The sequence below is a fragment of the Amphibalanus amphitrite genome, unplaced genomic scaffold (genome assembly GCF_019059575.1).
Source record: "Amphibalanus amphitrite isolate SeventyFive unplaced genomic scaffold, NRLGWU_Aamphi_draft 000828F_arrow, whole genome shotgun sequence".
Classification (NCBI taxonomy): Eukaryota; Metazoa; Arthropoda; class Thecostraca; order Balanomorpha; family Balanidae; genus Amphibalanus; species Amphibalanus amphitrite.
In genome coordinates, this window is record NW_024882322.1 from 1 (window position 1) to 26,038 (window position 26,038).

The window sequence follows — 26,038 nt, forward strand, 5'->3', positions numbered from 1 at the left end:
ATGTTAGTGAAATACTTGAAATTAAACTTCTAAGCATTCCCAATCCAAATCACTGGTTTGGCAGTCGCAATGCATTATGAGGCTTTGATTCTATGTTTTATAAAATGCACTGAAAATAAACTAGGGTAGGGCGCCTTTGCACCAATCTTACGGGGTACTGTTTCACGGCAGAGCGCTGCAGCGCACTGTAGCCGTATTGGTGCGGCATTTGAGACAAACTTGGCTCGGTCGAAGCTCCAGCATTGCAAGCATCCGAGTTGATGTTTTCAGGGAAACCCAATACACCTTTATATGCAGAGCATTGCAGTGCAGCGCCTTAAAACAGGGCCTAGGATGCTTATCTCAATTTAGGCGACTATTTTAACCTTCGCCCCAGTGGGGGGGGGGGCATATGTTACCACCCTGTCACGTTTTTTGCATGTGAATAAAAAACCGCGGCGCGTAGCGCCGCGCCGCTTGGGGTAGCTTTTGGTACATCAATTTGGACAATGTGTGAAATTTTTGACCCCAGGTCATGTCAGGTCAGGTCACCAGGTCAAGTTAACAGACCAAGCCTTAAAAAAAGTTTGCAATCATGTCCAGCCTGCAGTGTTTGTCAGAAAGGTTTGAAACTTGGTGGATTGCATGCTGTTATGGGTGCCTACAATTTGTATATCTCGGATTTTTTATATCCGTGACCTAAGGTCAGGTCAGTGGCATGACCTTTCCATTACAAGTCAATGGAGAAAAATGAAAATGCCTCTAGATCCGTGTGTACGCATAGGAACAGTCCAAATATTTCAGAATCACAATGATTTAGTCCACTCGTGATGACCAAGGTGTCATTTTTGCTGATAGCCTCTAGAAAGGTCATCCGAGGTCATTTGAGGCTACAAACAGTTTTTTGCCAATAACTCGCGATTGGAAAGAGATAGAACGCTGGGGATGGTCTCATTGTGTTTGTCTTGTTGAGACGCATCGACTGATATGCAACATGACCTTTTTTGGTCAGGTCATGACCTTGACCTGAGGTCAAATTTTCAAGTTGACCTTTCAAGGTCAAATTATAGTTCATTCGACGCATCTCGGTGAGGGGAACACGATTCTGGCAATATAAATGTCGTGGCTTTTTGTAGTCGAAAGTTATTGGCGAAAAACACTTTTCGTAAAAAACAGCTATTTTTGGAGTTTTTGCTCTCTGGAGGCTAAACCGTTGACCTTAGGTCAATATTAATAATGACATTTTCAAAAGAAGAGTTCAAAAGCTATCGATTGTTTTATCATGCGTTTTTCTAGCTACCATAGTTCCTGAGATAGCGGCATGTGTTCTGAAAAATATAATGACAATTGGCAAATTTTGACCTTTGATGACCTCTGGTGACCCTAATATTGCTCTAAGGTGAAAAATGACCGAAATACTTTCAAACGTACGCGTTGAGAGCTATCGACTGCTTTTTACCGCGTCTTTCTAGCCCTCTTAGTTTTTGAGTTAGAGGTGGGTGGTAACATATGCCCCCCCTCACTAGGGCGAAGTTGGCCGAGACCGCCACTGGGGCGCGGGTTAACTTACCACCAACTCCAAGATTGACCTTTTTGGGATTCTGATCCGCATTGTATGCTCTGGTTAGTGCAAAAACCTCAATAGGCGGAGCAGTTTGGACGTTTGAAAAGATGCTCATCTTGAGATTTACTTATGAAAAGGTTGCAAATACACAACCAAAATATTTGTTTTCCAAACGCCCCCAAGTGCCCCGCCTCCCGCACGAGTTTGGGTGACTTTCACGGAAATGGCAAGGTCAAGTAATACCCAATATAACACATTGGATATAAATTGCATACTAAGATATGGAATTAGTCTTTTTTGCCTTTATCATTAAGTTACTAATAATATTATTTTTTGCAATATTTGTGAATATTTCATTAAATGATTGATAACAATTTCAAACAAATGAAGGAACTAATAAAGTTTAGACGTCATTTGTAGGAGAAAATAATGCATCAGTTTAGTATCGTCAGCAAAACAATATGCAGGTGCATATTTTTTCTACATTAGTTCATCGATGAAGTAGAAAAATGCATATGAAATTACTTTTTGGTATTCAGCTTCGTTTTTGTTAATCCTGCATTTTCAATTGCTAACTTTGCTCATCATACCTAAGAAATACCTTGTCGATAAACTTTTGCAGTATTTTAGGTGGGCTTCATGGAAAGCATGCAAATAGAAATCTGCGCATGCGTGAAAAACTCCTTTATTTTTGTTTTCTGTTTGCGAGGAATGGTGATTCTCGATGGGGTGAGTTGAAAAATATGTCAATTATCCAGAAACTCTTTTCAATATTAATTCTTTGCTGCTCATTAGATATGCCATTTAAGTAATAATAGCGTCATATTTGTCGCCCTAATATCAATATACACTGCTGAGTTGTTACCACTCGTTACCACTAGGACTACAAAGTTTACTGATGTTTGCTCAATTTCCCTATTATATTTGTCACTTATGGGTGAATTTGGGTTTTCCTTCCAGTACATGTGCTTTGCGCATGCATGCAGGTTTTCAAGAGATCAATTTTTTCACTTGGAGATGCAGTTTTCTTTGTTGTTGTGCATGATGATTTTGTTGCTGTTATTGGTGCGGTTCGGCCACTTTTTTATGGACGATGGTGAAAACAGGGCACCTGGGGCGATTTGATCAAGGTTCGTGAAATTTACATGTGACGTTTAGCATGTAGAAGGCCCACAGTGGGGGAGAAGCTCCAAATGTCACGTGAATAATATGTCCTGCGGCGCCCTGTTTTCACCGGCATCCGTTTTTACCAGCACCCACCAGCTTGCTGGCATTTCTGGTCTTCTCATCGATAAAACTCGTGTAGCGTATGTGCCTCACCCATGATTGGCAATGGAATGGCTGAGAGTAATCTTCAAAGTCCACATATGGGAAAATGAGCAGAATGCTGATATAAGCTTAAAATGAGCAGGTGTGTTAGAGGTCATTTTCATCAGTAACTGAGCTCCATTCATCACTGTTTTCTCCTCTTGACCCTTTCCTCTATCAATCATATGATACAATTTTGCCTGTTTCTTTCCAGCTGCTGCTTGAGATCAGCAATTAAAAATTAGGTCACAAATTGATGAGGTGTCTTGGTATGGCCTCAGATCTGTGCTGTGATTGCAGGTTGTGATCTTTTAGAGTGGAATAGTTCGTATATAGTAAATTTTGGGTACATGCTTACCTAGTTTATATTGGATGTGATCATTTGTAAATATTAGACCATGGCCATCCACAAAAATGTAAAGCTTGAGATTTGATAACCTCTAGGTATGTAGACCATAACCTTATATAAAATGATCAAGTTGATATAATAGTTTGTCTTCTGTTTAGCAGACATTTGTATTATTTTCTGTTTAACAACAGCAGAAGAGGTTAAGCAAGGCATTGAAACATCAGCCAGACCTTCTAGTGCCTGTTAGCAAAATTTCAGAAAGGTCAAAGATAAGCATACCCCAATAGTTAATGTGCATTAGCTCTGAAAAAATCAGGTTTGAAATACTTATTCAGTTTTATGAAACTGGACGGTTCAATGTTTCTAAATTCCCATCCACAGACACTGTACAGTGTGAAGTGTACACCTGGCCATAATTTTGTGACACCTGGTGCCCTGGTGAGTAACTGCATCATTTGGCCCTGGATTGTTGGTCTGTTCATTCTGCATTTCACTGATAAGCCTGGTTGAAGATGGTTTACCAAGTGAATGTGCTTTGCATTCGCAAACTAATGCATGCTGGTGTGTGACCTTTTATCTGTTCTGAACCAGCACTGACAAACCTCCTTTCTGTTTCAGAGATAAAATTCAACTGTGTGTCATGCATTAGTCTTTCTGCGCTCTCCACTGCCGTTCTCGCGGCCTGCTTCCGAGCACTGCCCGCAGCCGTCCGGGCGGCACGCCGCCGTCGCCGCCGCAGCCATGAGCTCGGCCGAGCGCAAATGGCCGTGCGAGTACTGTACGTACGAGAACTTTCCCTCGTCCAAAAAGTGCACCATGTGTTACGCGCCGCGCCCCGTGTACCTGATCTCGGAGGAGGCCGACCAGGACATCTACATCTGCGGCGGCGGCGGCGGCGGCGGCGGCGGCGGTGGGGGCAGCGGCGGCAGCCCGCCCGCCTCGCCGACCGCTGACGACGCGTCGCGCAAGTGGGCCTGCTCGCTGTGCACCTACCTGAACTGGCCCCGCGCCGCCAAATGCGTGCAGTGCCGCTCGCCGCGCCGGCGCGCCTCCCCACTAACGGCGGCCAACCTGCACGAGGCGCTGGCGCCGCTACACATCCGCACCCCGTCCTCGGAGAGCCTGGCGCGCCGCGGCTCGCCCTCGACCCCCTCGCCGCGCCACCACGAGCCGCGCGAGCCCGGCACACGCAAGTGGGTGTGCTCGACGTGTACGTACGAGAACTACCCGCGCACGCGGCGCTGTGCCATGTGCCAGACGTGGCGGCCGGCGGAGGAGGAGCCTTCGGACGGCGGCGGCGCGGCGGCCGCCTCGCCGCCTCTCTCCAACTACGAGTACGAGCGCCGGCTGCGCCAGCTGCGGCGCCGCCAGCGCGAGGCGGACTGGGTGTGGCTGAACGCCTGTCTGGCCACGGTCGACGGCGACCCGGAGCCCGTCGACGCCTACCTGTCCTCAGGTCAGCGGATTGGCCGGGGAGTGGGTGGGACGGCTGGTGACGTTTTACTTGTAAATTGGGGGCTGTGACACTGACATTACGTTATGTGTGCGTATTTCGGAACAATCGAGCCATCCTTTACACGTGTGATAACCGTTCGTTGCGTCTCCGCAGGCGGTGACCCGGCCCGCCAGCTCAGTAAGGCAGAGGTGGCACTGCTAAATCGGCCGGCCGTGTTCGACGTGGGCCTCACGCTAGTCCACCTGGCCATCAGGTCAGTCAGGGATGCTTCACTGCAATCGACAGCACTGGAATAGGGATTTTGATTGGAACTCTGGCGTGGTACTTCCCTATTGTTTGTCGATCATCGAGTATCATTGAGGGTCAGACAGCGATGAGCGTGTTGAAGCTAATTATTAACTTCGGTGCAAATCAGATTTTTGTTTGACGGTACGTTTCTGCTATTTCTTGTCTAGCACTCATCTGTACCGATTAAGCTTTTTTTTCCAACTAGACCTATCACGTAACATTCATTTGTTCATCCCTGACATGCATCTCCATTAACTCCATGTGTCGTTCCATCAGGTTCTGCCAGGACACGATTCTGTCTACGGTGCTCTCTCGGATGGAGGGCGCCGGCTCGGGAGTGAAGCGGGTGCCCTCGCTGGTGGCGCCGGACGTAGCGCAGGCCGTCCGGCGCTCGGTGGCTACCACCCTAAGACAGAAGAAGGTCGCCTTCCCCTGCTACTTCATGACCGACATGACGTGGTTCTCACTGCCTGCAGGTGGGTCAACTGCCGCGGAAATCAGTCGAAACTGCTCTGTATTTTTCGGGGACAATGTGTCTTATCAATTGGTGACGTAGGTATTACGAAAAAGAAATGTTAGATATGAACATATCAACGCTGTTACGATCTGTGTATGCTCGTATGGAAATGTCCTTGGTCAAGTCTACCTGCTCGAATGATCCGTTTACGAATGGTTATCGTCCTCGACCTGTCGGCTCTCCCACATAGTTTTCTGTTAGCCACAATCAGCCAGTGATTTTCACGCACCTCCACCCCTATCTTTCCGACCGTCAGACCTGGACGAGCTGCCGGACATGGTGCAGCAGCAGCTGTTCGAGGAGCTGCTCGACAAGGAGGCGCAGAAGGAGCTCGAGGCCGACGCGCCCATCATCAACTGGAACCTGGACGTGACGGAGCGGCTCGGCAGCCGGCTGTACGCGCTGTGGAACCGCACCGCCGGCGACTGTCTGCTCGACTCGGTACTACAGACTACCTGGGGCGTGTTCGATAGGGAGAACACGCTGCGCCGCGCACTGTTCGACAGCCTGCACGAGGCCGCCAGCGCGTAAGTGGAGGACGTGACCCGGGGCTGGAGCTGGGGTCCGTGTCTTGGGGAAGGGTGGTTTTGCTAGCTCACAGGTTAAGAAGGAGTATGTGAGAAATGTCCACGGCCTCTTCAGGATGTAGTGGACATAATCAGGCTGCTTTGTGGCTATGACGTATTTCTGGCTTGCGGAGTCGTTAAGCTTTTTTTTAGTCTGTCGGTACCTTGAGTTTCCTGAACGAACGTTAGAGGTCAGGACCTGCAATAAACAGGACATTTTATACAGTAACCTACTGTCAAATAAGTGTACCATGCGCTACGAGTCGTATTTGCGGGTGTTCTCTCTCAATGTATACCGAAAACCATTATCTGACCGAGTACAAGCCGCCGGTCTCTGACCCCCCCCCCCCCCCCGCCGTCCTTTAGTTTCTACCCGCGCTGGTACGAGTACGAGCTGCAGCAGACGGAGCGGCTCGAGTACCGGCTCGACGAGGACCAGCTGCGACACGACTGGCTGCAGCTACTGGCGCTCGGGAAGCCGGGCACGCCGCTCGAGCAGCTGCACGTGTGGACGCTGGCGCACATCATCCGCCGGCCCATCATCGTCTACGGAGTCAAATATGTCAAGAGCTTCCGCGGTGAGCCGCTCGGCTACGCCAGGTTCGAAGGTGAGTCAGCTGGTGTGAAGTGACAGGATGTATAAGATTGTTAGGGCTGCTGTACTTACCACTGAATCCCCTACAAACAATTATATATCTATTAAGTCACATATCCCCGCACCATTATTTTGTCTGTCAATGTCTTGTTTCGGTGTTCACTGAGGGATTGTATAACTTCTATCGATGTTGAGAAGGTTCAGTCAGTGATTCAAAATCTGACAGAAAAACCGTCCGTTCTCTCGTCGGACTAGCCGTCCCGGCGTGTGTTGCGATCCGCCCGCCGCCGTATTCAGTGCGGATGGATTGGGACTGAATCCCCGCAGCTATCAGGCGGCTGGCCCGACCGCTGGGTCCCAGGTGGCCCCCGTTTGTATTCTGTGCGATAGGAGCGGCGGCGCTCACCGCTACATTGTCGGTTTGGGCAGCGCCGACCCGCATACCAAATCCGGCCAGAGGCGCGACTCCGTTCACTTGTTGATTGGAGAGAATGGAAGAAATGGATTCACTGTGGCGCGAGAGCCTGTTTCGATGGTTTTACATCGGTGGTTCGTGCTTTCGGTCGGGAATGAAAGGACAGCTTCAAAACTACTGTTCACAGATTTTGACACAAATATACGAACGGAACATTGTGCTCCATCCCAGGAGTGTATTTGCTACCGCTATTGGTTAAACGCAGTACCGGCGGCTTGTTACTTCTCGTCCCACCCTGCGTGACGAGGTTCATCTAACGCTACGGCTCCATTCCAGGGGTGTACCTGCCGCTGCTGTGGGACTCTTCGTTTTGCTCCAAGTCGCCCGTCTGCCTCGGCTACACCCGCGGCCACTTTTCGGCGCTGATCCCCGCCATGCCGCCGACCTCGCACCTCACAGGGGCAGGTGAGGGCTCACTAGACTAACCGGCATGATAGTCATAGCCCATATGTGGGGGTTGGTTATGGGAAGGTGTACCGAATCATTAAAATATCGAATTGAAAATGCCAACACTGACTGTGGGGTCAGTGTCGTGCCCATCACTTGGTGCGCGTCTGTTTGTCCGTGGGTAGCCTGCTCGCTCCGCATGTAGATTTTACCGTGATCCGTGTCTACCTGGCCTGCATTCAGCCCGTAACCTGCACGGTGTACCGCAGGCTCATCCCCCCCCCTCACCCCCGTCAGGCGCCGACCTGCACAGTCCGGAGACGGGCGGCGTGGTGTTCTACCCGCTGATGACGCACGACGGCGCGCTGCTGCCGGTACACTTTGTGACGCGCTCGGAGCGCGGCCGAGAGGAGGCCCTGCTCCGCCAGTGGCTGGACGTGTGTGTCACGGACGGCGGCTGCCTGGTGACTCAGTGCCAGCTGCCGCGGCCGCCGCTGCTGGTGGCCCAGATGGTCCAGGAGTGGCTCAACTACTACAGACGCATGTGGTGAGAGCTGGTGGTGTGGGGTGAGACGGGGGCGGCCTGGAGGGCCGGTTGTAGTCGTTCATTCCTGACTGTGATTCCAGCGAATGTGATGGTCGAAGGGATGGGTGTTACGTTCATGCATGGGTGTCGCGATCATTTAGCAGCATGAATCAAGGCTGATGGTAATCGGTTTCACCGATTGTTAATGGTTTTGTCATTTGTGAGGGCGTAGATGGGTCTCGAGAACTGTTTTTCTCCTATTGCAACTTTGACTGTTTGCCGATACAAAATGTTTGTATGCCGTGTGTTCCTCTCACCTCTGACACCGCCCCCCCCCTCCCATCTCTTGCCTACAGCCCAGTGACGGGGCCGGTGTTCCCCACCAAGCTGCCAGCGGCCGCCGACGAGGCCAGCTCGGATAACGAGTCGGAGGGCGAGTGACCTCCCGCCCGCCGCCGGCTGTCACGCCTATAGTCCAGTGATATTTCCGTAGTCAGCGCGCCCGCCGGCGCCACCGCCCCTAGCCAGACTAGTACCTGACGGAGAGAGAGTGGCCCGGCGCGCGCCAGAAACCCACCCGCTGGGATGTTATATGAATTCCTGCCTATTTGTCCGGCCGGCGCCGGCCGCCAAAACACAGTCGCTACGGGCAGCTCGTGTATTCGCCGGGGGTCGGTCTGAGGCCCGCTGGAATGCCGTGAGGCGAAAACGAACGGCCAACGGTGGGTAGGGCGGCCCGTCGGTGATGGACAAAGCAGAGACGCGGAAGGAGGACACGCCAGCACTGTACACGCAGCGTCTTTCCCTGGCGGAGGCTGTACTCGTCCGCCGCACCGTCGAGCGGTTAGTGAGCGAGAGAATATATACTATACTGCGATACACGAGCGCGACTAAAACCTCTACTGCGGCGCGCCCATCGTGTTAAAAGGTCTGTTGCTTGTTAGTGCATACAAACGCCGACCCAACAAAAACCAGGGGTCGGGGAATCTGAATATGAGTGTGATGATGAGTGTGAACGCTAGCGCCGTCTTACGGCCTCACTGTCAATGATGCCCCGGCGGCCGCGGTCGCGGGGATAATATAACTGAACACCGTGTCGATCGGTCTGTGTCCGTCCGCCGGGCCGGCTGGAGATGGAAGACTGTACATTTGGAGAGCGGACACTCGACGACAGACAGGCACTGCTCGGCGAGAGGCCGTGTAGCGACACCACCGACCGAAAACCCAGTACGGTATGCTACACTACCGACAACTTACAATACAGACATTCGCTTATACATACGAACCTAACCATCTCCCTTTGTACATCCACCCATCTCGCATCTCCCGTTCACACATCGGAACCCCCCACCCCCACCCCGACCGTAACTTACAACGCAACTCCTCCCGAAACTCCACCCGACACTGGCCGACTCTCTCACGGCGTGTCCTGCGCTATGAAGAAGTCCTCCATCCGGCGCGTGCCGGTGATCCTCAGACACCTCTCGTTGGCCGTGTGCAGCAGAGCGGTGAACGCCAGCGCCACGCTCAGGTTATCCGCCATCTTGGTCGACATGTGGCTGGGCAGACGGTGGTACAGCTCTCGGAAGCTGTAGTCGCGCCCGGGCGGCATCACCGCCTCCTTCAGCACGCTACGGGACGGAGTGGTGGCGTTCTCCTGCGGGACAGCGGGGAAGCGGTGACACGGGCGCCTCTACGAGTGGTCTTATATGCAATGGAGCAGACATCTAAAGGCTACACAGAAACAGGGGCACGCATGACGCACCACATTTTCATTTCTCGTTGATTTGAGTTGAGCTGAGCCATGTCAATGAAGATTTTCATTTCTCAATGATCACACCTTATAACTACAATATATCCACGCTTGGCTGCGTTGTAACCCATCCTGCATCGTATCGGTCAAAACCATTACGAGCCTCAGTCCACCGACAAAGCACCCACCTTGTCGTCATTTCCTCTGTCCGCCAGGATCTCCCACATGGCCGCCTTCAGCTTCCGCATGTCCATCTTCTTGGCCGTCCGAGCGTACGGAATGAGGATCCTCTCCACCTGAGACACAGAACAGCGACCGATCAACGCGGTCCGAACGAGGCGCGGGTCCGCCGGAGCGAACAGCGGCGAAATCGAACACGAAATAAGGCTATCAGGTGAGGAGAGATGGATTGTGATAGACGGACACTCTGGTCCGGCGCAGAACAGAAATAACTAGCGGTCATGGGACGGCGAAAATATCGGGCGCAAGTTACAGACATTCTTGTCGCTCGAAAATTAACCACCGAACACACCGAAAACTATTAAGACAATAGGATGCGTTTCAGTGTAATGAAAAACGCATACAGGATATCCTGTAAGAGTAATTATGTCAAAGTTAGGAAGAATCCACACAAAAATCTGGTTTCAAAGAAACAATCAAGTTTACCATTGCGTCCAGCTAGGTTAACGTATCGATCCTACCTTCAAATAATCGAGCTAGCGGATCACCATCGTCCTGACTACACCCCCATTCCCATCCTTCCCAACATTGCGGACCGCAGGCTCATTAGCCCACCTTTTTCGGCGCCTGCACGAGGTTGTCCCCGATGAGCAGTCCGCCCGGTGTGTCCAGTACCACCTGTGTGGACGAGAGCAGCTCACTGGCGTCACACGCGCCGCCCGACGGCAGGAACGTCGCCTCCTGGTCGTAGTCGTCGCAGCCCTCCTGGAAATGAAGCAGTGCGGTCAGACGGTGGGGCACGACACGACTGAGGGTTGGGTGAGCATCGGGGCGATGGCTGAAAAAGACTGACAAACTATGAAGATTGTGTTCCCTTGAGTACTAGATGCCCAACCGTGTTAATGGTGTTTATTGTTTGTACAACTTTAGATAAGACTTTCGACATTAATGTTATAACTTTGCACCTTGCAAGCGCCGAGTCTACACTTCGCATTAGCGATAATACACATTTAACTCACACTGAGCGGCGAGTTCGGACAGACGTCTGCCGTGTCCCTGCCTAACTCCCCCTGTCTAACTCACACTGAGCGGCACATCGGGACAGTAGTCGGCCGTATCCCTGTCTAACTCCCCCTGTATAACTCACACTGAGCGGCACATCGGGACAGTAGTCGGCCGTGTCCCTGCCTAACTCCCCCTGTATAACTCACACTGAGCGGCACATCCGGACAGTAGTCGGCCGTATCCCTGTCTAACTCCCCCTATCTAACTCTCCTCTGTATAACTCACACTGAGCGGCACATCGGGACAGTAGTCGGCCGTATCCCTGTCTAACTCCCCCTGTATAACTCACACTGAGCGGCACATCGGGACAGTAGTCGGCCGTATCCCTGTCTAACTCCCCCTGTATAACTCACACTGAGCGGCACATCGGGACAGTAGTCGGCCGTATCCCTGTCTAACTCCCCCTGTATAACTCACACTGAGCGGTACGTCGGGACAGTAGTCGGCCGTATCCCTGTCTAACTCCCCCTATCTAACTCTCCTCTGTATAACTCACACTGAGCGGTACGTCGGGACAGTAGTCGGCCGTACCCCTGCCTAATTCCCCTGTCTGATTCCCCTCGAATAACTCACACTGAGCGGCACATCGGGACAGTAGTCGGCCGTACCCCTGCCTAATTCCCCTGTCTGATTCCCCTCGAATAACTCACACTGAGCGGCACATCGGGACAGTAGTCGGCCGTACCCCTGCCTAATTCCCCTGTCTGATTCCCCTCGAATAACTCACACTGAGCGGCACATCGGGACAGTAGTCGGCCGTACCCCTGCCTAATTCCCCTGTCTGATTCCCCTCGAATAACTCACACTGAGCGGCACATCGGGACAGTAGTCGGCCGTACCCCTGCCTAATTCCCCTGTCTGATTCCCCTCGAATAACTCACACTGAGCGGCACATCGGGACAGTAGTCGGCCGTACCCCTGCCTAATTCCCCTGTCTGATTCCCCTCGAATAACTCACACTGAGCGGCACATCGGGACAGTAGTCGGCCGTACCCCTGCCTAATTCCCCTGTCTGATTCCCCTCGAATAACTCACACTGAGCGGCACATCGGGACAGTAGTCGGCCGTACCCCTGCCTAATTCCCCTGTCTGATTCCCCTCGAATAACTCACACTGAGCGGCACATCGGGACAGTAGTCGGCCGTATCCCTGTCTAACTCCCCCTATCTAACTCTCCTCTGTATAACTCACACTGAGCGGTACGTCGGGACAGTAGTCGGCCGTACCCCTGCCTAATTCCCCTGTCTGATTCCCCTCGAATAACTCACACTGAGCGGCACATCGGGACAGTAGTCGGCCGTACCCCTGCCTAATTCCCCTGTCTGATTCCCCTCGAATAACTCACACTGAGCGGCACATCGGGACAGTAGTCGGCCGTACCCCTGCCTAATTCCCCTGTCTGATTCCCCTCGAATAACTCACACTGAGCGGCACATCGGGACAGTAGTCGGCCGTATCCCTGTCTAACTCCCCCTATCTAACTCTCCTCTGTATAACTCACACTGAGCGGTACGTCGGGACAGTAGTCGGCCGTACCCCTGCCTAATTCCCCTGTCTGATTCCCCTCGAATAACTCACACTGAGCGGCACGTCGGGACAGTAGTCGGACGTGTCCCTGTCTCACTCCCCCTGTATCTGTATAACTCACACTGAGCGGCACATCGGGACAGACGTCTGCCGTGTCTCTGTCTCACTCCCCCTGTATCTGTATAACTCACACTGAGCGGTACATCGGGACAGTAGTCGGCCGTATCCCTGTCGTTATCGTAGTCGTAGTCGGCCACGCTGCCATCCAGGTCCACCTGAGACTGGGAGTCGGCAGCCGCCGCCAGGTCCCGTACGATACGCATGTCCGGGCGCAGGAATAACCTGCCAACGAGCGGGAGGAAGGGCGATGGGTGTGAGTGAACTCTGTACAAAGATCAATTGAAAGATCGCGAGTCATTATCGACGGATGAGACTGTGGTCACGATTGTGACTGCCCTGATGCTCACACAACAATATAGCGTTCAAATATCTCACCCAGAGAATATATTGTTCACACCATTTTGTCTGAGTTCACACGTTACACCCATGGATAGTGACATTCCATACATCAACAAAACGGTTTCGCTGAAATATAAAAAATAAAGCTTCCCCGCGGTCCGCCGAAATCAGCAGACCACCTGTGAAAATACCCTACCCTCCCACTTGGCGTGTTAAGGTGGGGGTGTTCGGCTTTTAAACGAGGCACAAAGTTGCCAAACAAGTGTATCATGAACGCCGTAACTTTGAAGCGAATACGGACCGCGCCCCAGAGAGTCAGCGAATGGCTTTACGGTCGATCGCGGGGCTATTCGTCCGGTCAGGAGCGATGATATCTGACGAAGCAGGCCGGTCGCCCAGGGCACCAATGGAAGGTAGTCTGTAGCTGGCTCAACATGATCACATTTGGAAATTAAGATGAACTTCATCTTTCGCCCCTTAAAATGTCCATAAAGCATAAATAAAAATTATTTGCATCAACTCTGATCAGTAGAAGACATCACCAATGATAATGTCCAGGAAAACATCAATACCATTACATGACCAGTTAAATGGAGAGTTGCGGAGTGAGGATGGACGTACGGCCGGCATCTTCCTCCACCAAACATGCAACACTCCGAGTTTGATATGTAGATCCATAGACTTTATATCGAGGTCGAAAGTAGATCAAGGTAGAACGAAATACGAATAAAAAAGAAGAGCCTACTCAACATGTAACGCCCCGGGGAAAGTGGCATAAATCGAGAATTGTGATGCGAACGCACACAGAGTCAACAGATGAAAGATGGAATCGGCCGCCTTGGGAAAAAAAGGCCACAACGCAGGCCCCAGCAGACTTCAAATAGATGCATATCCGACCACGGAACTAGTGAAATAATGCATCACACTCAACAGCCGTAGTTTCAGAAAGGTGTACGGTTTTCTGGCAAGGAAAGCAATAATCTGACCCACCCCATTGATAGCAGCTATTGAGCCTATTGGACGCATCCTTACTATTGGACATATCCTTGTCCAATATTTTTTCCTCGTCCGTCACAGCTTTAAAAACTGTTACATACCACCTATAACTCGTTATACTGAATGGCATAAAAACGGCTTCGTTTCGGCTCTGTAGACGGATGTCAAAGCCTGAAACGCTGAGCGGCCGGCTGAGACCCGGAGTTGGCCACGCCAGCGTTCATATTGCTCTTGAATTCACGCTTCCCGGGTCATCGCATTGTAGCTTCTCCTAGAAGCGATGATCCCGTGCACACCTGAATACCAGACGGGTCTGTCGACATGGTACAGCAAGTGAGATGCGAGGTTTATTAGAGAACGGGTGTAACCGTGCGCCAATCCAATGCATCCCTCGTCGGCACCTGCATTCGCTTAAAAAAAAAAAAACAAATCAAGTTTATCTTGGCGTGCCAAACAGATACTCGGCAAAAGTCTGTTCCGAAAACGCATATGCGCACATCATCTCCGACAGAGAAACAGCCTGCCGACAACTCTTCAAATTGGCTACGAACGGCGAAGAAGGGTGTGTAAAGCTGCCAGAGGATGTGGACCAGCCCCCTGGGACCTCTCCACCACCCCGGGCGTCGTCATCTCTCGTTCACAGCCGCTGCGCCACCAGAGACGATTCCATCCGGACGGGGCGCTCCGAATTGTGCCCCGATGGCCGCGGATGTCGCCAAATGTGACAAAACCAGCTGAGTCGGCGGGCGGCGTCCGGTGTCGGTCGGGGGAACAGTCGGGCCGCCGCCGGCCAGTTCACCCCTCCCCCTCCCGACTGAGAATCAGCCCCCCCCCCCCCCGCCGTGGGCCGGCTGAATCCATCCGGTCCAATCGGCCCGATCAGTCGACAGAATGACGCCGGGAGGCGGCGGCCCGTGGGCGGCCGGCCGGCGTGGGAGCCGAGCGCCGCGCACGGACCGGCCCGGCGGCAGCCGTGTGTATTTAGCCGACTCGGCGGCTGAATGTGACGACTGAAAACCCTTCAGTGCGCCAGTCGGACCGACAAGACAGCCGTGTCAATAAGTGGTTCGACGGAGAGTCCCCAAGGAGACACCGGAGACACTCGGAGACACTAGGAGAGACGGTGGCCGACGGCGGCCCTCTCCGCGCCCGAGGAGCCCCCCCGGGGGCGCGGCCGGAGAGGTCGACATTTTCAGCGCGGCCGTAGATCAGTCCAAACGGCAGAACGCTGATAGAGGAGCTTAGCTCATCTCCAACCAGACAAAGATCCGTGAAATAACGCCGACGTGAGGCAGGTAGACGCCAACGCGCCACTTCCGATAGTTTGCTCTAAAATATATCCGCTGGGGCACCCAGGGCAACGACTGCAACCGATTCCGCATATTGCAACAGCGAAAGCCATGAGAATCAACCACAGAAGAGCAGCTGACAAATGTAATGATGCAATCCATCGGACGCAATCGTATGCAACCATGCCACCGGAATCTACTCAAAGTCTGACGATATCAAGCCCGGTGACGGTGTATTGCCGATCGGTCTGAAGAAAGACATTCGTCCCGTACCGTGACCGAGTGGATCCCCCACAATACCGTCACGAATAAGTAAGCTTTGAGCAGCTACTCCTTCAATGTCAGACCCCAGCGAGCTACAGTAATGAGCCCATTTCCGTGTCCTGTGAGCAAATGCGGTAATCCGAGACGGTCGATGGTACGATCTCTAAAGATAAGACATTCATGTTTTCATGTCGACACTGGCACGGGCTACAGGCACGACACTACGGGCACGACACTCCCTGCTGTCAGAATGGTAACAAACTACGAGACACAGGGCCATGCCATTTGTTGTCTTCTAAATTGTGGGCTTCACAACCAAATATTTGGAATTTCCCATTTCGGAACAGAATGTTAACAGCATCAGACATCGATCCTCTTTACAAGAAATTATACTTCTTTACTCTCTTTACGAGTCGAACACACCGCCGCATGAGCCGGTAATTATTATTCCAGAATTACGTTCCTCACCTATGTAACCCCCTTCACCTGAATTCGTCGCAGATCCGTCACAATGCGTTTCACTCGGGTGTTTTCAGACTATCGCCGGTATGATGAGCAAACTTTCGCGGCACCCCATCGCACCGCGACCCGCAGCTCCCGCGCGGGCGTTCGAGACCGTGCGTCACTCGCAGCGGGGAGCGACACTGGCAGCGGAATGGGGCGGCTCAGTGAACGGGCGGCGACGCGGCGGGACTCCATACCTCGCCACCGCCGCCCGGCGCGCGACAAAAGTCACAATCTAATTACGTACGGAGATAGCCGGCAACCGGCGCCGACCCGCCGCAGAACTATGTGCGAGTCAGTACCGACCGGCCGCTGGCAGCTGAAACAGTCACTCCGACCAGCCGGCCCCACCTGAGAAGGAGCGCACGCAGACGGTTCTGAGACGGAGCAACAGCTCCATCAAGAGAAACGCGCACAACTTCAGCTTTAGGAAAGTCACCGGCTCCCTGGTGCTCCTATGACGTCTGTTTGGAACAGCGCGAGGAATGTCTGAAATAACGCGGGGCGGAACAAAACTCATGACCTTACTTATCCGCTAGAGTATCGAGAGCAATTGATAGAAATTGATATTTTCGCCTATACGCTGAGCAATGTAGCCGCATCCGCTCCACGATATATAACTGCACCAGCTGCCTCTTCCAGCAATGTCCTCCTTTTGCACCACGCGCGATGAGATATGTGGCAGTTAAACAGCAAATGTTGTTTGTTAGTCCACACAGTTATCGATGTAACGAGTTTCTCCCTGGACGTCAAAGCGATGTAGAGTGACAAACGACCGGGTGGGTCTTGCACACAGCTACCCCTGCCCCAAACAGTCGGCTGACGCCGCAGCTTCCCGCATCTCTAATGCCCACCGCACGAAGATTTATGACCCCGGGAGCCGAGAGCGAATCGGCGGCACGGGGAGACGCGGAAAGCCGAGGGATTAGTTCAGTCTAGAGAAGGACGAGCGACTGTGAAATATTACAATCACAACTCCCGGGACAGTCCGAGTCGGCGCGCACAAGCTGTTTGGCGCTCTAGGCTGTAGTAGATTCTCTCTAACGAAATGGAACAGATTAAACGCAAATAATGTTTCGCAGCTTCGCAACGGCGAAGAGTTCTGATTAATCCATCACTGCGTAAAAATGATCGGTAAACACAACCACTACGCCGTTCCGACTTCAGCGAGCATTTGCAGTCTTCTCCAAATACGGAAAACTGACTGTAGTTACGGGAAAAATAAATCTGCGTATACATCTTCATCGGTTTGAAATTCGTTATCCGAATGGAACTATGAATGTTCATGTTGAATCAACGCAAAGCGGCAACAGACATCGAATGCAGTGAACATTTCCTCAATGACGTTGCATCCAGTCAATGATGACCTCTAGTTCGCTTTCACCCTAACTTGCTCTTTAAACAGGCTGGCCTCAAAATCTAAGCCCCTCTCCTTCACTCCAACACACTTGAACAGGCACGCCGCCCCCCTCTTCCTCACTCTAACTCACTTGAAGAGGCTGGCCACGTCGTAGTGCAGGTCCTCGGGCAGCGTGGTCTTCTCGTCACTCCATTTTTTCATGGTGGCCTGTTTGAGCTGGGTGGCCTTCTTGGGCACGGCAAAGGCCGCCTTCCAGTCCACCTCCACGTCGTAGTCGAACGGCTCGATCTCTTTGCGCCGGCGGCGGCGGCCCGGCTCGGCGGGAGCGGTTGGCCGCGCTGCAGGGGCACACGGCAGGGACGGTCAGACAAGGGGAGGCACTGAATAGAGGCGACCGGACTCAAAACTACAGACTATATCTAAAAGTATTCCCGGCAATAGATGTGGGCTAATGTTAACGAGTGCGTAAGCGTGTGAGTGAATGTATCCGTTAGAGTTTAATCGACCGAAAATTAACACTTAACTGGTGTCTGGTGAAGCTCATTAAATTGCACCAATGACACGCCATAGAGATGTCAACATATAAAATAGTACACAAAGAACATTGCATCCCAGCCACCCATCCGTGCCCTCTCCCAGCATAGCCCTCATTCAACTCTCACCGGCTCCGGCGGGCAGACGCGGCTTCCAGTGCCGCGGTCCGGCCCAGGCCAGCAGGCGCGGCTGGTCAAAGTAGCTGTACTCCTGCGGCACCGCGGACACCATGCTGACGAGGGTGGGCCGCTCGGCGGGCCGGCAGCCGGCGCCGCCGACCGTCACCAGCGTGTCGCCGCCGCCGCCGCCGTCGGCGCCGTCATCGCAGTCGTCATCCATCCCTGATGGAGGAGGGGAGGGTTAGAGAATCCGTCATCCATCCCTGACGGAGGAAAGGAGTGAATCAGTGAACGGAATGAAGTCAGCATAGAATTAACAGCCGGGGAGGTAGTCAGGATATTGTTATTAGTGGATACTGGACAGCGAAGTGAGAAAAGAGGCATTGAAAGGAGCGGAGGCGAAGCGTAATATTTGTCTGAGTCGAGAAAAGCGGTGGCAAGAAGTGGTCCAAATCGTGTCTGCTGTTTTCAGGCGTGCCAGGCAAAGGAATAGGCACGCAAACAGCTCATTTTCAAGAGAAACATTAGTGAGTCGACCACAAGGTCAGTGACCTCGCAAGGTGCGAGAGCCTTATGTGACAACTGCCAGCTGCAGTACTTTAAACTGATACAGCACGCTGCACATCATTATCATACACTTTTCTCCGTATCGCGCCACCAAACCTGAGTTTCCCACGCAAAGCCAGTCACCAACTCCGCAGTGCTGATTGCGGTTCGTGTCTGGCACCGTTCCGAGCAGCAATGACCGACCCGGCGCTGCTAAAAACAACACGTCACGGACGGCGGCAGGTCGGCACCCACGGCCGTCCGGGCTCGATCAGACAGTTTGTCACAGGGAACAATCAATGTCGTCTGGTGCGTTCGTGACTGGGCATGACCATCCCCAATCTGTCTTACAGTGACCCACACTGTCGATTATTGTGACCCCTCCCCACCCGCAGGTAATATGGGTCACACGCACCCACTACAGACCGGCAGGGGCGCGACCAAACGATGATTGTTATCGCCCGGTGGTGTATAGTACGGCACCTTCTCACGATATTGCCTATTCGGTCTCCGTATGAGACATTGTGAAGCCCGGCCACAGCCACTGTGAGCCGACACTCGCCGCCAGCCAACCTCCTTGGTTCTTTGCTGTTCGCAGGGTCACCTGCTCACTCCGATTGCACTAAAATGTCCGCCTGTTAAAACATTTAACGGCTTGCTCGTCCAGCTGTCTGCTCGTCTATCCGTCCGTCCGTCCGTCATTATATCCGCCCGTCCGTCTCGTCCGTCGTTCTGTATATCGGGCCGTCCGTCTCCTCCCGTCCCGTCCCGTCCAACCGTACGTCGTTCTGTATATCCGCCCGTCCCGTCTCCTCCCGTCCCGTCCCGTCCCGTCCCGTCCCGTCCCGTCCCGTCCCGTCCCATCCCATCCCATCCCATCCCATCCCATCCCATCCCATCCCATCCCGTCCCGTCCCGTCCCGTCCGTCGTTCTGTATATCGGGCCGTTCGTCTGTCCCTCGATCTGTCCCTCCATCGAGCGCCGGTCGCCTGCATCGTCGTCAGACCGTAACGGGGCCGCACACGGGTCGCACCGGCCACCGGCCGACCAATGCGTCACGCGGCCGGCCGTGACGGCGTTACTCAGTATCGACAGCCGACGCCGCCCGTTATGGGTCAGCCGGGGCGCGGCAGTGGGCGGGCAGGAATGAGGTGTATTGTGCACGGCACGGAACCGTTGACACAACTGTTGACACAAGTGTTGACACAGAGCTGTGAAGACAGGACCGTGGGCGACCACGGACGGACTTAGAATGACCAACTCAGAGTGGAAAATAACTAAAATGAGCCCAGTTCTGTTATTGTGCCCTGTATCAGAAAATGGCTCTTTTCTTAGGTACTCGCTCAACCGTGCCTAGTGACCCAACGACCGATGACTTGTTGATGACGGCACCGCCATGGTGCCGCAAAATATACCAATCAATTTGTTACATAGCTGAATCAGTCATAAAATACAACATCAAATGTCGTAGGCATGTGCAACATCATAACGTTGATTACATCCTGTGTGTCGATTAGCAATGTCTCGTTCCAACACCCAAAACTAGCATGTCTGTGTTTCCTCTGATACGGACCTATCCCTACGGGGCCAGCGCCATCGGTTACTTACCTCCAAACATGGGATCCTCCTCGGCTATGGGGCTGTGCGGCGGGGCGTTCATATCGAACCTGAAACCGATACAAAACAGCAGCGGTCAATTCAGCATTCAGACGTGGACTACCGAACAGTTCGTTACCATGCCGAAAACGAATACCAAGTAAACCGCGAAAACAAAGTTTCACAGTGAGCTAAAGCATCCAGCAAAACTGTCCATATCTCGCCACTGGTAATTCCGTCAGCAGCTATTAGCGAAGCTTGAGACTGCCAGCGGTGAATGACAGCACTGCGCGGACGGTCCGAGAGACAGAGCTCAGATGTAGCGCCGGTACCAACGGCGGGAATACTGCCACAGCGACATGTGGGCGGCAGCTGCGGCCTACCGCAACTGAGTGGAGACTGGCCTCACTTCTGGCGCTAATGACAGAACAGGAGAAATTACCAGAACAAAAATACAGGAAGAGGAAGAAAAGAAAGGGAAGCTATGAGCGGTCATGACGAGCATTTCTCAGAACATACCGACTAAAACACCGAAGTATACAAACATCAGCTATGTGGAGAGTTATAGCAGTAATTTCACGTAAGCGACGACTCAGCGCCCTAACTGCATGACTGCGCCCTAACCCTTGCTCCATGACTGTCCCGCACCTGTGTCGAGGGTCGGCTGGCGGCGGCGCGGGCGGCGGCGGCATCTCCATCCGCTCGTTATCCTGCTCCTGATCCACGCTCCAAGAGGTGAAGGAGAACCTCTCCAGGGGCGGGCACAGCACCCGCTCCTCCGCCGCTGTCGGGCATGGCCAAACCGTCAGAGGTCATATACAACGCAAAATGGAGGTCGGAGACGCCATGGCGACAGGCTGTGGGTGGACAGTGACGAATAAAAGCAATTATCTGTTAGTGGAAACCGGATAGAGATTAGGAACATAATAGATAGCTCTTACATATTCAATTATGATAGGATAGGACCGCAGATTATTTACAAGAACCCGCAAGAGGATCATCGTTTGGAAAATGTGGCGATTCCGTGTGCGAATAAGCCATGGAAGCCTACTCAAAACTGATGAACTATACCGACGAATCTCCCGCACAGTTATCCATAAGTAAACAGCATACGAAGTTAGCCCCACGAAATTGTCATAGAGACCGTCTGCGCCCGCCCCCGGCACCCACCGGGCACGGTGACGGCGGGCGGCTGCTGCTCGGGCGGCTCCGGCGCGGCGGTGGCGGCGGCCGGACGACCCTCGCCGTCCACCATCAGCTCCTGGCCGTCGTCCCGGGTCCAGAGCAGGCTGAGGAAGGCGGCGCAGCCGGGTCGGCCGTCCTCGGCGGCTGCCCAGGGCGTCCGGCCGGCGCCGGCGACGGCCGCCGCGCCGCCCGACCGGCCCGTGATCGCCGCCAGGTTACTGCGCACCGTGGCCATACGACGCGTCTGATGGAGGGGGGGGGGGGGTGTCAGAGGGAGCAGGGTGAAGGACTGAGACTGAATGCACAGACGCCGGGAACGGGCGGTCTGCTATACACCGGGCACACATGGCACATTTCGGTGACTTTAACATCAGCGAAATCCATCGAGTGAAAACAGTACCTATTCGAATCGAGGCATTACAAGCTCACCACATAAGTCATCCCCAATAGAATATCTCACACCCTGCAGCCCAAACACGCCGCACCCCTCACCTTTCTGCGTCGTTTGTCGGCGCCGGGCGCGGCCCCGTCGTCCCCGGCCGGCGCGTCGCCGTCCTCCTTGGGTTTTCCGTCGGCTCGGCCCAGCCCGCCGGCCATGCGCAGCGTCTCCCCGTGCAGCGCCTCCACGCGGTAGCCGTAGATCTTGGCCGAGGCATCCAGGGTGTAGCTGGCCACCTGGCACGGCGGTGACGCGGGTCAGAGGCGGGTCGAAGGGGAGTATGGGGAAGGATGGAACTGAGTGTCTAGCGATCGTACGCTTTCCTCGGCAGAATGCAGAAACGCAATTCATTCAACACTGCATTGACAGAATATTAAGATGCTGACAAGTTCAGTAATTAAAAAGAAATTGCAGTTCACGTGCTCCAGTTTGAAAATGACGGTGTAGATACGGAGATCATTCGATCTGGCGATCAGTTGTCAAGTCCAAACATATCGCTACGTTTTGACATAGCCCCGTTTCTAGATGACAGGATGCCAGTCACTTTAACCCTCGCCCGTAAACGGCGATCTGCCACCTTCGCCCATGCAGGGGGGGGGGTTGGTGCGACCCCCCCCCTTGGCGTTTGAAAACGGAGCGTCGTAGAGCTTAGCGGAAAAGACCAACGGATTGCTCTCGCCGAGATCTCGCGATTGGTGGTATATTTTTTGGTCCTAGGTCAACATTTGACCTACTTTTGACCGGTCAAAGGTCAAATTTTCGGAAAAATAGACTTTTTTCAACTTTCCGCGGCGATTGCGGCAAAACGGTGGGAGATATCGACTTGAAACCTTCACTATCGTGTTCCTTGATCAATTCTCTATCGTTTGGTATGTATTTCGTTTCCCTAGCTCTAAAAATGGCGCGTTGGGAGCGCCGGAAGTCGGCAAGGTCACAGTCGGCGGCAGAAATTCGAAAAATCAAAATTTAATTTTTTGAAATCTGATTGTATTTTTGGATTTGGGAGGTCCATTTGCTCCCTATAGAAGCTAATATTGCTGCATATTCCCATTGAGGTGACAAGAATGAGCAAAATAGTGGTTCGGGCGCTTTTCAAAAATAGTACCGGACGCTGTTCCTCTTGTGACGTCATAACTCCGTGACCTGACCTGACCCGGTCAAGTTTCTTATACCATATGATAGCCAATACTTGCCCCAACATGCATGGGAAGTTTCATCACGATCCATCAACCGATGTCCGTACCACCGGCAGGAAACCTCGGGCGTTGGCACTCAGTTTGTGAAAATCCGGCCGGAGGCTGTTCCCTTTGTGACGTCATAACTCCGTGACCTGACATGACCCGGTCAAATTTTTTTTATCAAAAGATGCGCAAGGTTTGCCCCATAAGGTACCCAAAATTTGGCGGCGCTGCGCGCCGCCGTTTTTGCACTATTTCCGAAAAACCTCAGGGGGGGGGGTTGCACCAACCCCCCCCCCCCCTACATGGGCGAGGGTTAAGTCGCGGCCTCCGCCCTGCCCACTATCCACAGTCTCCCTCCTTACCTGAAAGTTATCCAGGTCCGACTTCTTCTGTCGCATCATCTGTGCCATGCAGTCGATGAGCTGCAGGCTGAAGGCGTTCTTGGTGTTGATTTTGTTTTCGGCGCTGAGTTTGACGCAGCTGGCATAGTGGGCCGCCAGCTGGCCGTGGCTGAGGCCGGCGATGCCGGGCAGCGAGCGGCGCCGGTCGGCGGCCGCCTGCTGCTGCTGCTCCTGGCGCCGCTCCGCCTCCTCATCGTGCTGCACAGGGGAGGCCGGGTAATGGTCAGAGACGATTGACGGGACAGACAACGGGAGAGGTCAAAGATGGCAAAAAGCACGACTCAGTTTAGAAGTAATTTCCTAGCATAAACTTTACTGGGTAGGATACAAGCTTCAGGTAAATAATCAGCTTTGCTCAACTGAGCTAAAAATATCATCAAAAAGAGCTAATTCCTGGCTCAGTTTCTCCTCCCTCCTCGCGCCGTCGTACCTGCGGAATGTCGAAGGGCTCCACCTCCGGCGCGGCGCCGCGGCTGCTGCGCCGGCCCTGCGGCGACCGTTTGCCCGCCGAGCCGGCCGCCGCCGCCGACAGGCTGCGCCGCATCGCCGGCGACGTGAAGAGCGCGCTCCGGCGGCGCGGCTCCGATGCCACGTCCGTGCCCATCGCTGCCGACTCTCAGGACTGGTCCGTGAGCCTGCGGTGAGGGGGCGGTGGAAGGTGGATGTATCAGGTCCGTGAGCCTGCAGTGAGGGGGCGGTGGAGGGTAGATGCATCAGACCTGTAGAATGAAAAGTGATGGTCATACAATTCTGAGATTGTTTCCGCTGGAGATGAGAGTGAAACTAGGAACAGAACTAAGGATGGAGTTTAGGAGCTTTGGGTTGGATTTCCACATCAATTTGTGAAAAAAATGTCATCAGAGGTAGAGGCAAGTGTATAATAGATGCAGATTACAAACCTATCTCCGGTCATTCTGAAAAGTATGCCACCATCACATACCTATCTATTATGAATGAGGTCAGAGGTTGGGCTGGATGTTTATTAGTGATCCACAAAATAGCTCGGTGTGTTGCAGCTTGCACGAATACACATGGGTAAAAATTATAGATTTTGGATGAAGCAGTGTAGGCCTAACTGCATTGCAATGCTGAGCTATGGCAGTGGTGCTGCACTTCCTAAGATAGTTTGATATTAGAATCTGGGGGAACCACCAGACAGAAGGCAGATATGAGCATTGAGCAGCTGTTCACTCAGTAAATGGATGAGCTGCATCAGCAATTTCAAACTCAGTGAAAGTGTGAGACCCTAAAGTCTGTGGTGCAAATTTAAAGGTTGTTTCTGGTGAAGGCTGAGCAGATTACCAATCAGATTTATGCAGGGTAATGCAGTGCATTTGTTCTCTGCAACCACGCCACACAAGTTAGATCGAAAAGTAATTTTCACTTAATAAGTTAATAGCCAAATATTACGAAGGTCATAACTTAGTGGAACAGTAGGTATGTTATAAGCTGTAATCGCCATGCCATATGTGGAAGGCTTTTGAAGTCAATACATACATACATACATTAATACATATAAAATGATAGGTAGACAATATAGGTAAACAATATAAACCTTGAAAGTACAAAGCACCTAGGTCATCTTCCTGTCTCCTACAATCACAAAAATTATAACCAATGCCCTTACATCACACATTTTAGAATGACCACTGTTTGGTTGCCTTTTTCATCAGCAGGCTGGCAGGCAGCAGATCGAGACTCGCTATTCGCTAGCAAGTTTCTCATTGATTGAATTTGTGTGATCTGTGCAGTTCATCAATGAAAAACCACAAAATTCTAGCAATGAAATTCCATATTGATACATAGGAAAACCAGCAACATGCTGATAAAGCACACCAAACAGCAAACGCCAAACAGTGACATGGTTTAATCACGATACCTTAGTAAACACAAAAACAGCATCATGAATTGGTCACGGAAAATAAAAATGCAATAGACAATCATAAAATGTAATGTATCAGAGACTGAGACATGATGAATACAAAGGCCATCAAGTCCCAAGATGTCATAACAACCACATTCTGATTCACACTCACCAACTCAAAGTTGAACTCCAATTCAGTATCAATTCAAAGCCGCTTAGAAAGTAAAAGAGAAATCATTATTTGCTAATAATCTCAATATGCAGCCTTGGGCTCAAATACCAAATAGGCATCACCAATACACCAAAATTAAATATCGTTTTCAATCATTATAATACACGGTGACGGTCGCACACAGAGGCGTTGCGATTCGTGCGAAATATCGCGCCAGAATGACAACACGATTGTGATTCAAAATGGTTGCAAAATCAAGAACTTTAAAAATGTATCAAGTAGAAAGCGACCACTAATTAGAAAGTATACAAATCGCATGCTGTGAACAGCAGTCATATTTCAGTTTTCGACCAAAACTATGTCCTGTGTGCCACAACATTATCATTATTGTCACATAACGACGTCTTTGAACTGCAATTTGCTAAAGAATCACATGCAAAATAAGCCAAACTGTTTCCAAGCTGAATTACAGCCGGCTTCAGCCGGCCTCGGTAATCGGGCTTTCACTGCCTTCCCAGTTCCCGCCTTCCGGGTAATGAGTCCGACATTGCGACGCTCTGGCATGCGATGCAAGCATTTCTTCCTTTGGTAAA

The 26,038-nt window shown here is 52.4% G+C and overlaps 2 protein-coding genes across 6 annotated transcripts; one reads left to right on the forward strand and one right to left on the reverse strand.

The window, feature by feature from the left end:
- The first annotated feature begins 2,008 nt into the window (after positions 1–2,008).
- On the forward strand, positions 2,009–9,108 carry LOC122366754 (ubiquitin thioesterase ZRANB1-like). 4 transcript variants are annotated; one of them, XM_043339306.1, is made up of 10 exons: positions 2,172–2,272; positions 3,582–3,638; positions 3,819–4,656; positions 4,810–4,909; positions 5,221–5,420; positions 5,718–5,988; positions 6,394–6,635; positions 7,374–7,502; positions 7,782–8,031; positions 8,367–9,108. In XM_043339306.1, exons 3-10 carry the CDS (start codon positions 3,942–3,944, stop codon positions 8,449–8,451), a joined length of 1,992 nt encoding a protein of 663 aa, XP_043195241.1. In that variant the 5' UTR covers positions 2,172–2,272; positions 3,582–3,638; positions 3,819–3,941; the 3' UTR covers positions 8,452–9,108. The 4 variants fall into 4 exon arrangements, with proteins under 4 accessions (XP_043195243.1, XP_043195241.1, XP_043195245.1 ...); XM_043339309.1 differs by lacking the exon at positions 2,172–2,272 and adding an exon at positions 2,825–2,850; XM_043339308.1 differs by lacking the exon at positions 3,582–3,638 and having other exon boundaries at positions 2,009–2,272.
- Positions 8,655–25,659, reverse strand: LOC122366753 (condensin complex subunit 2-like). Of its 2 annotated transcripts, XM_043339304.1 has the most exons (14): positions 25,446–25,636; positions 23,840–24,044; positions 23,371–23,607; positions 21,881–22,063; positions 21,374–21,632; positions 20,852–20,987; positions 20,216–20,274; positions 18,724–18,816; positions 18,070–18,282; positions 17,538–17,745; positions 12,727–12,877; positions 10,559–10,708; positions 9,952–10,059; positions 8,655–9,667 (listed from the first exon to the last, which is right to left on the reverse strand). In XM_043339304.1, exons 2-14 carry the CDS (start codon positions 24,011–24,013, stop codon positions 9,428–9,430), a joined length of 2,211 nt encoding a protein of 736 aa, XP_043195239.1. In that variant the 5' UTR covers positions 24,014–24,044; positions 25,446–25,636; the 3' UTR covers positions 8,655–9,427. The 2 variants fall into 2 exon arrangements, with proteins under 2 accessions (XP_043195239.1, XP_043195240.1); XM_043339305.1 differs by lacking the exon at positions 18,724–18,816 and having other exon boundaries at positions 25,446–25,659.
- Positions 25,660–26,038: the final 379 nt, after the last annotated feature.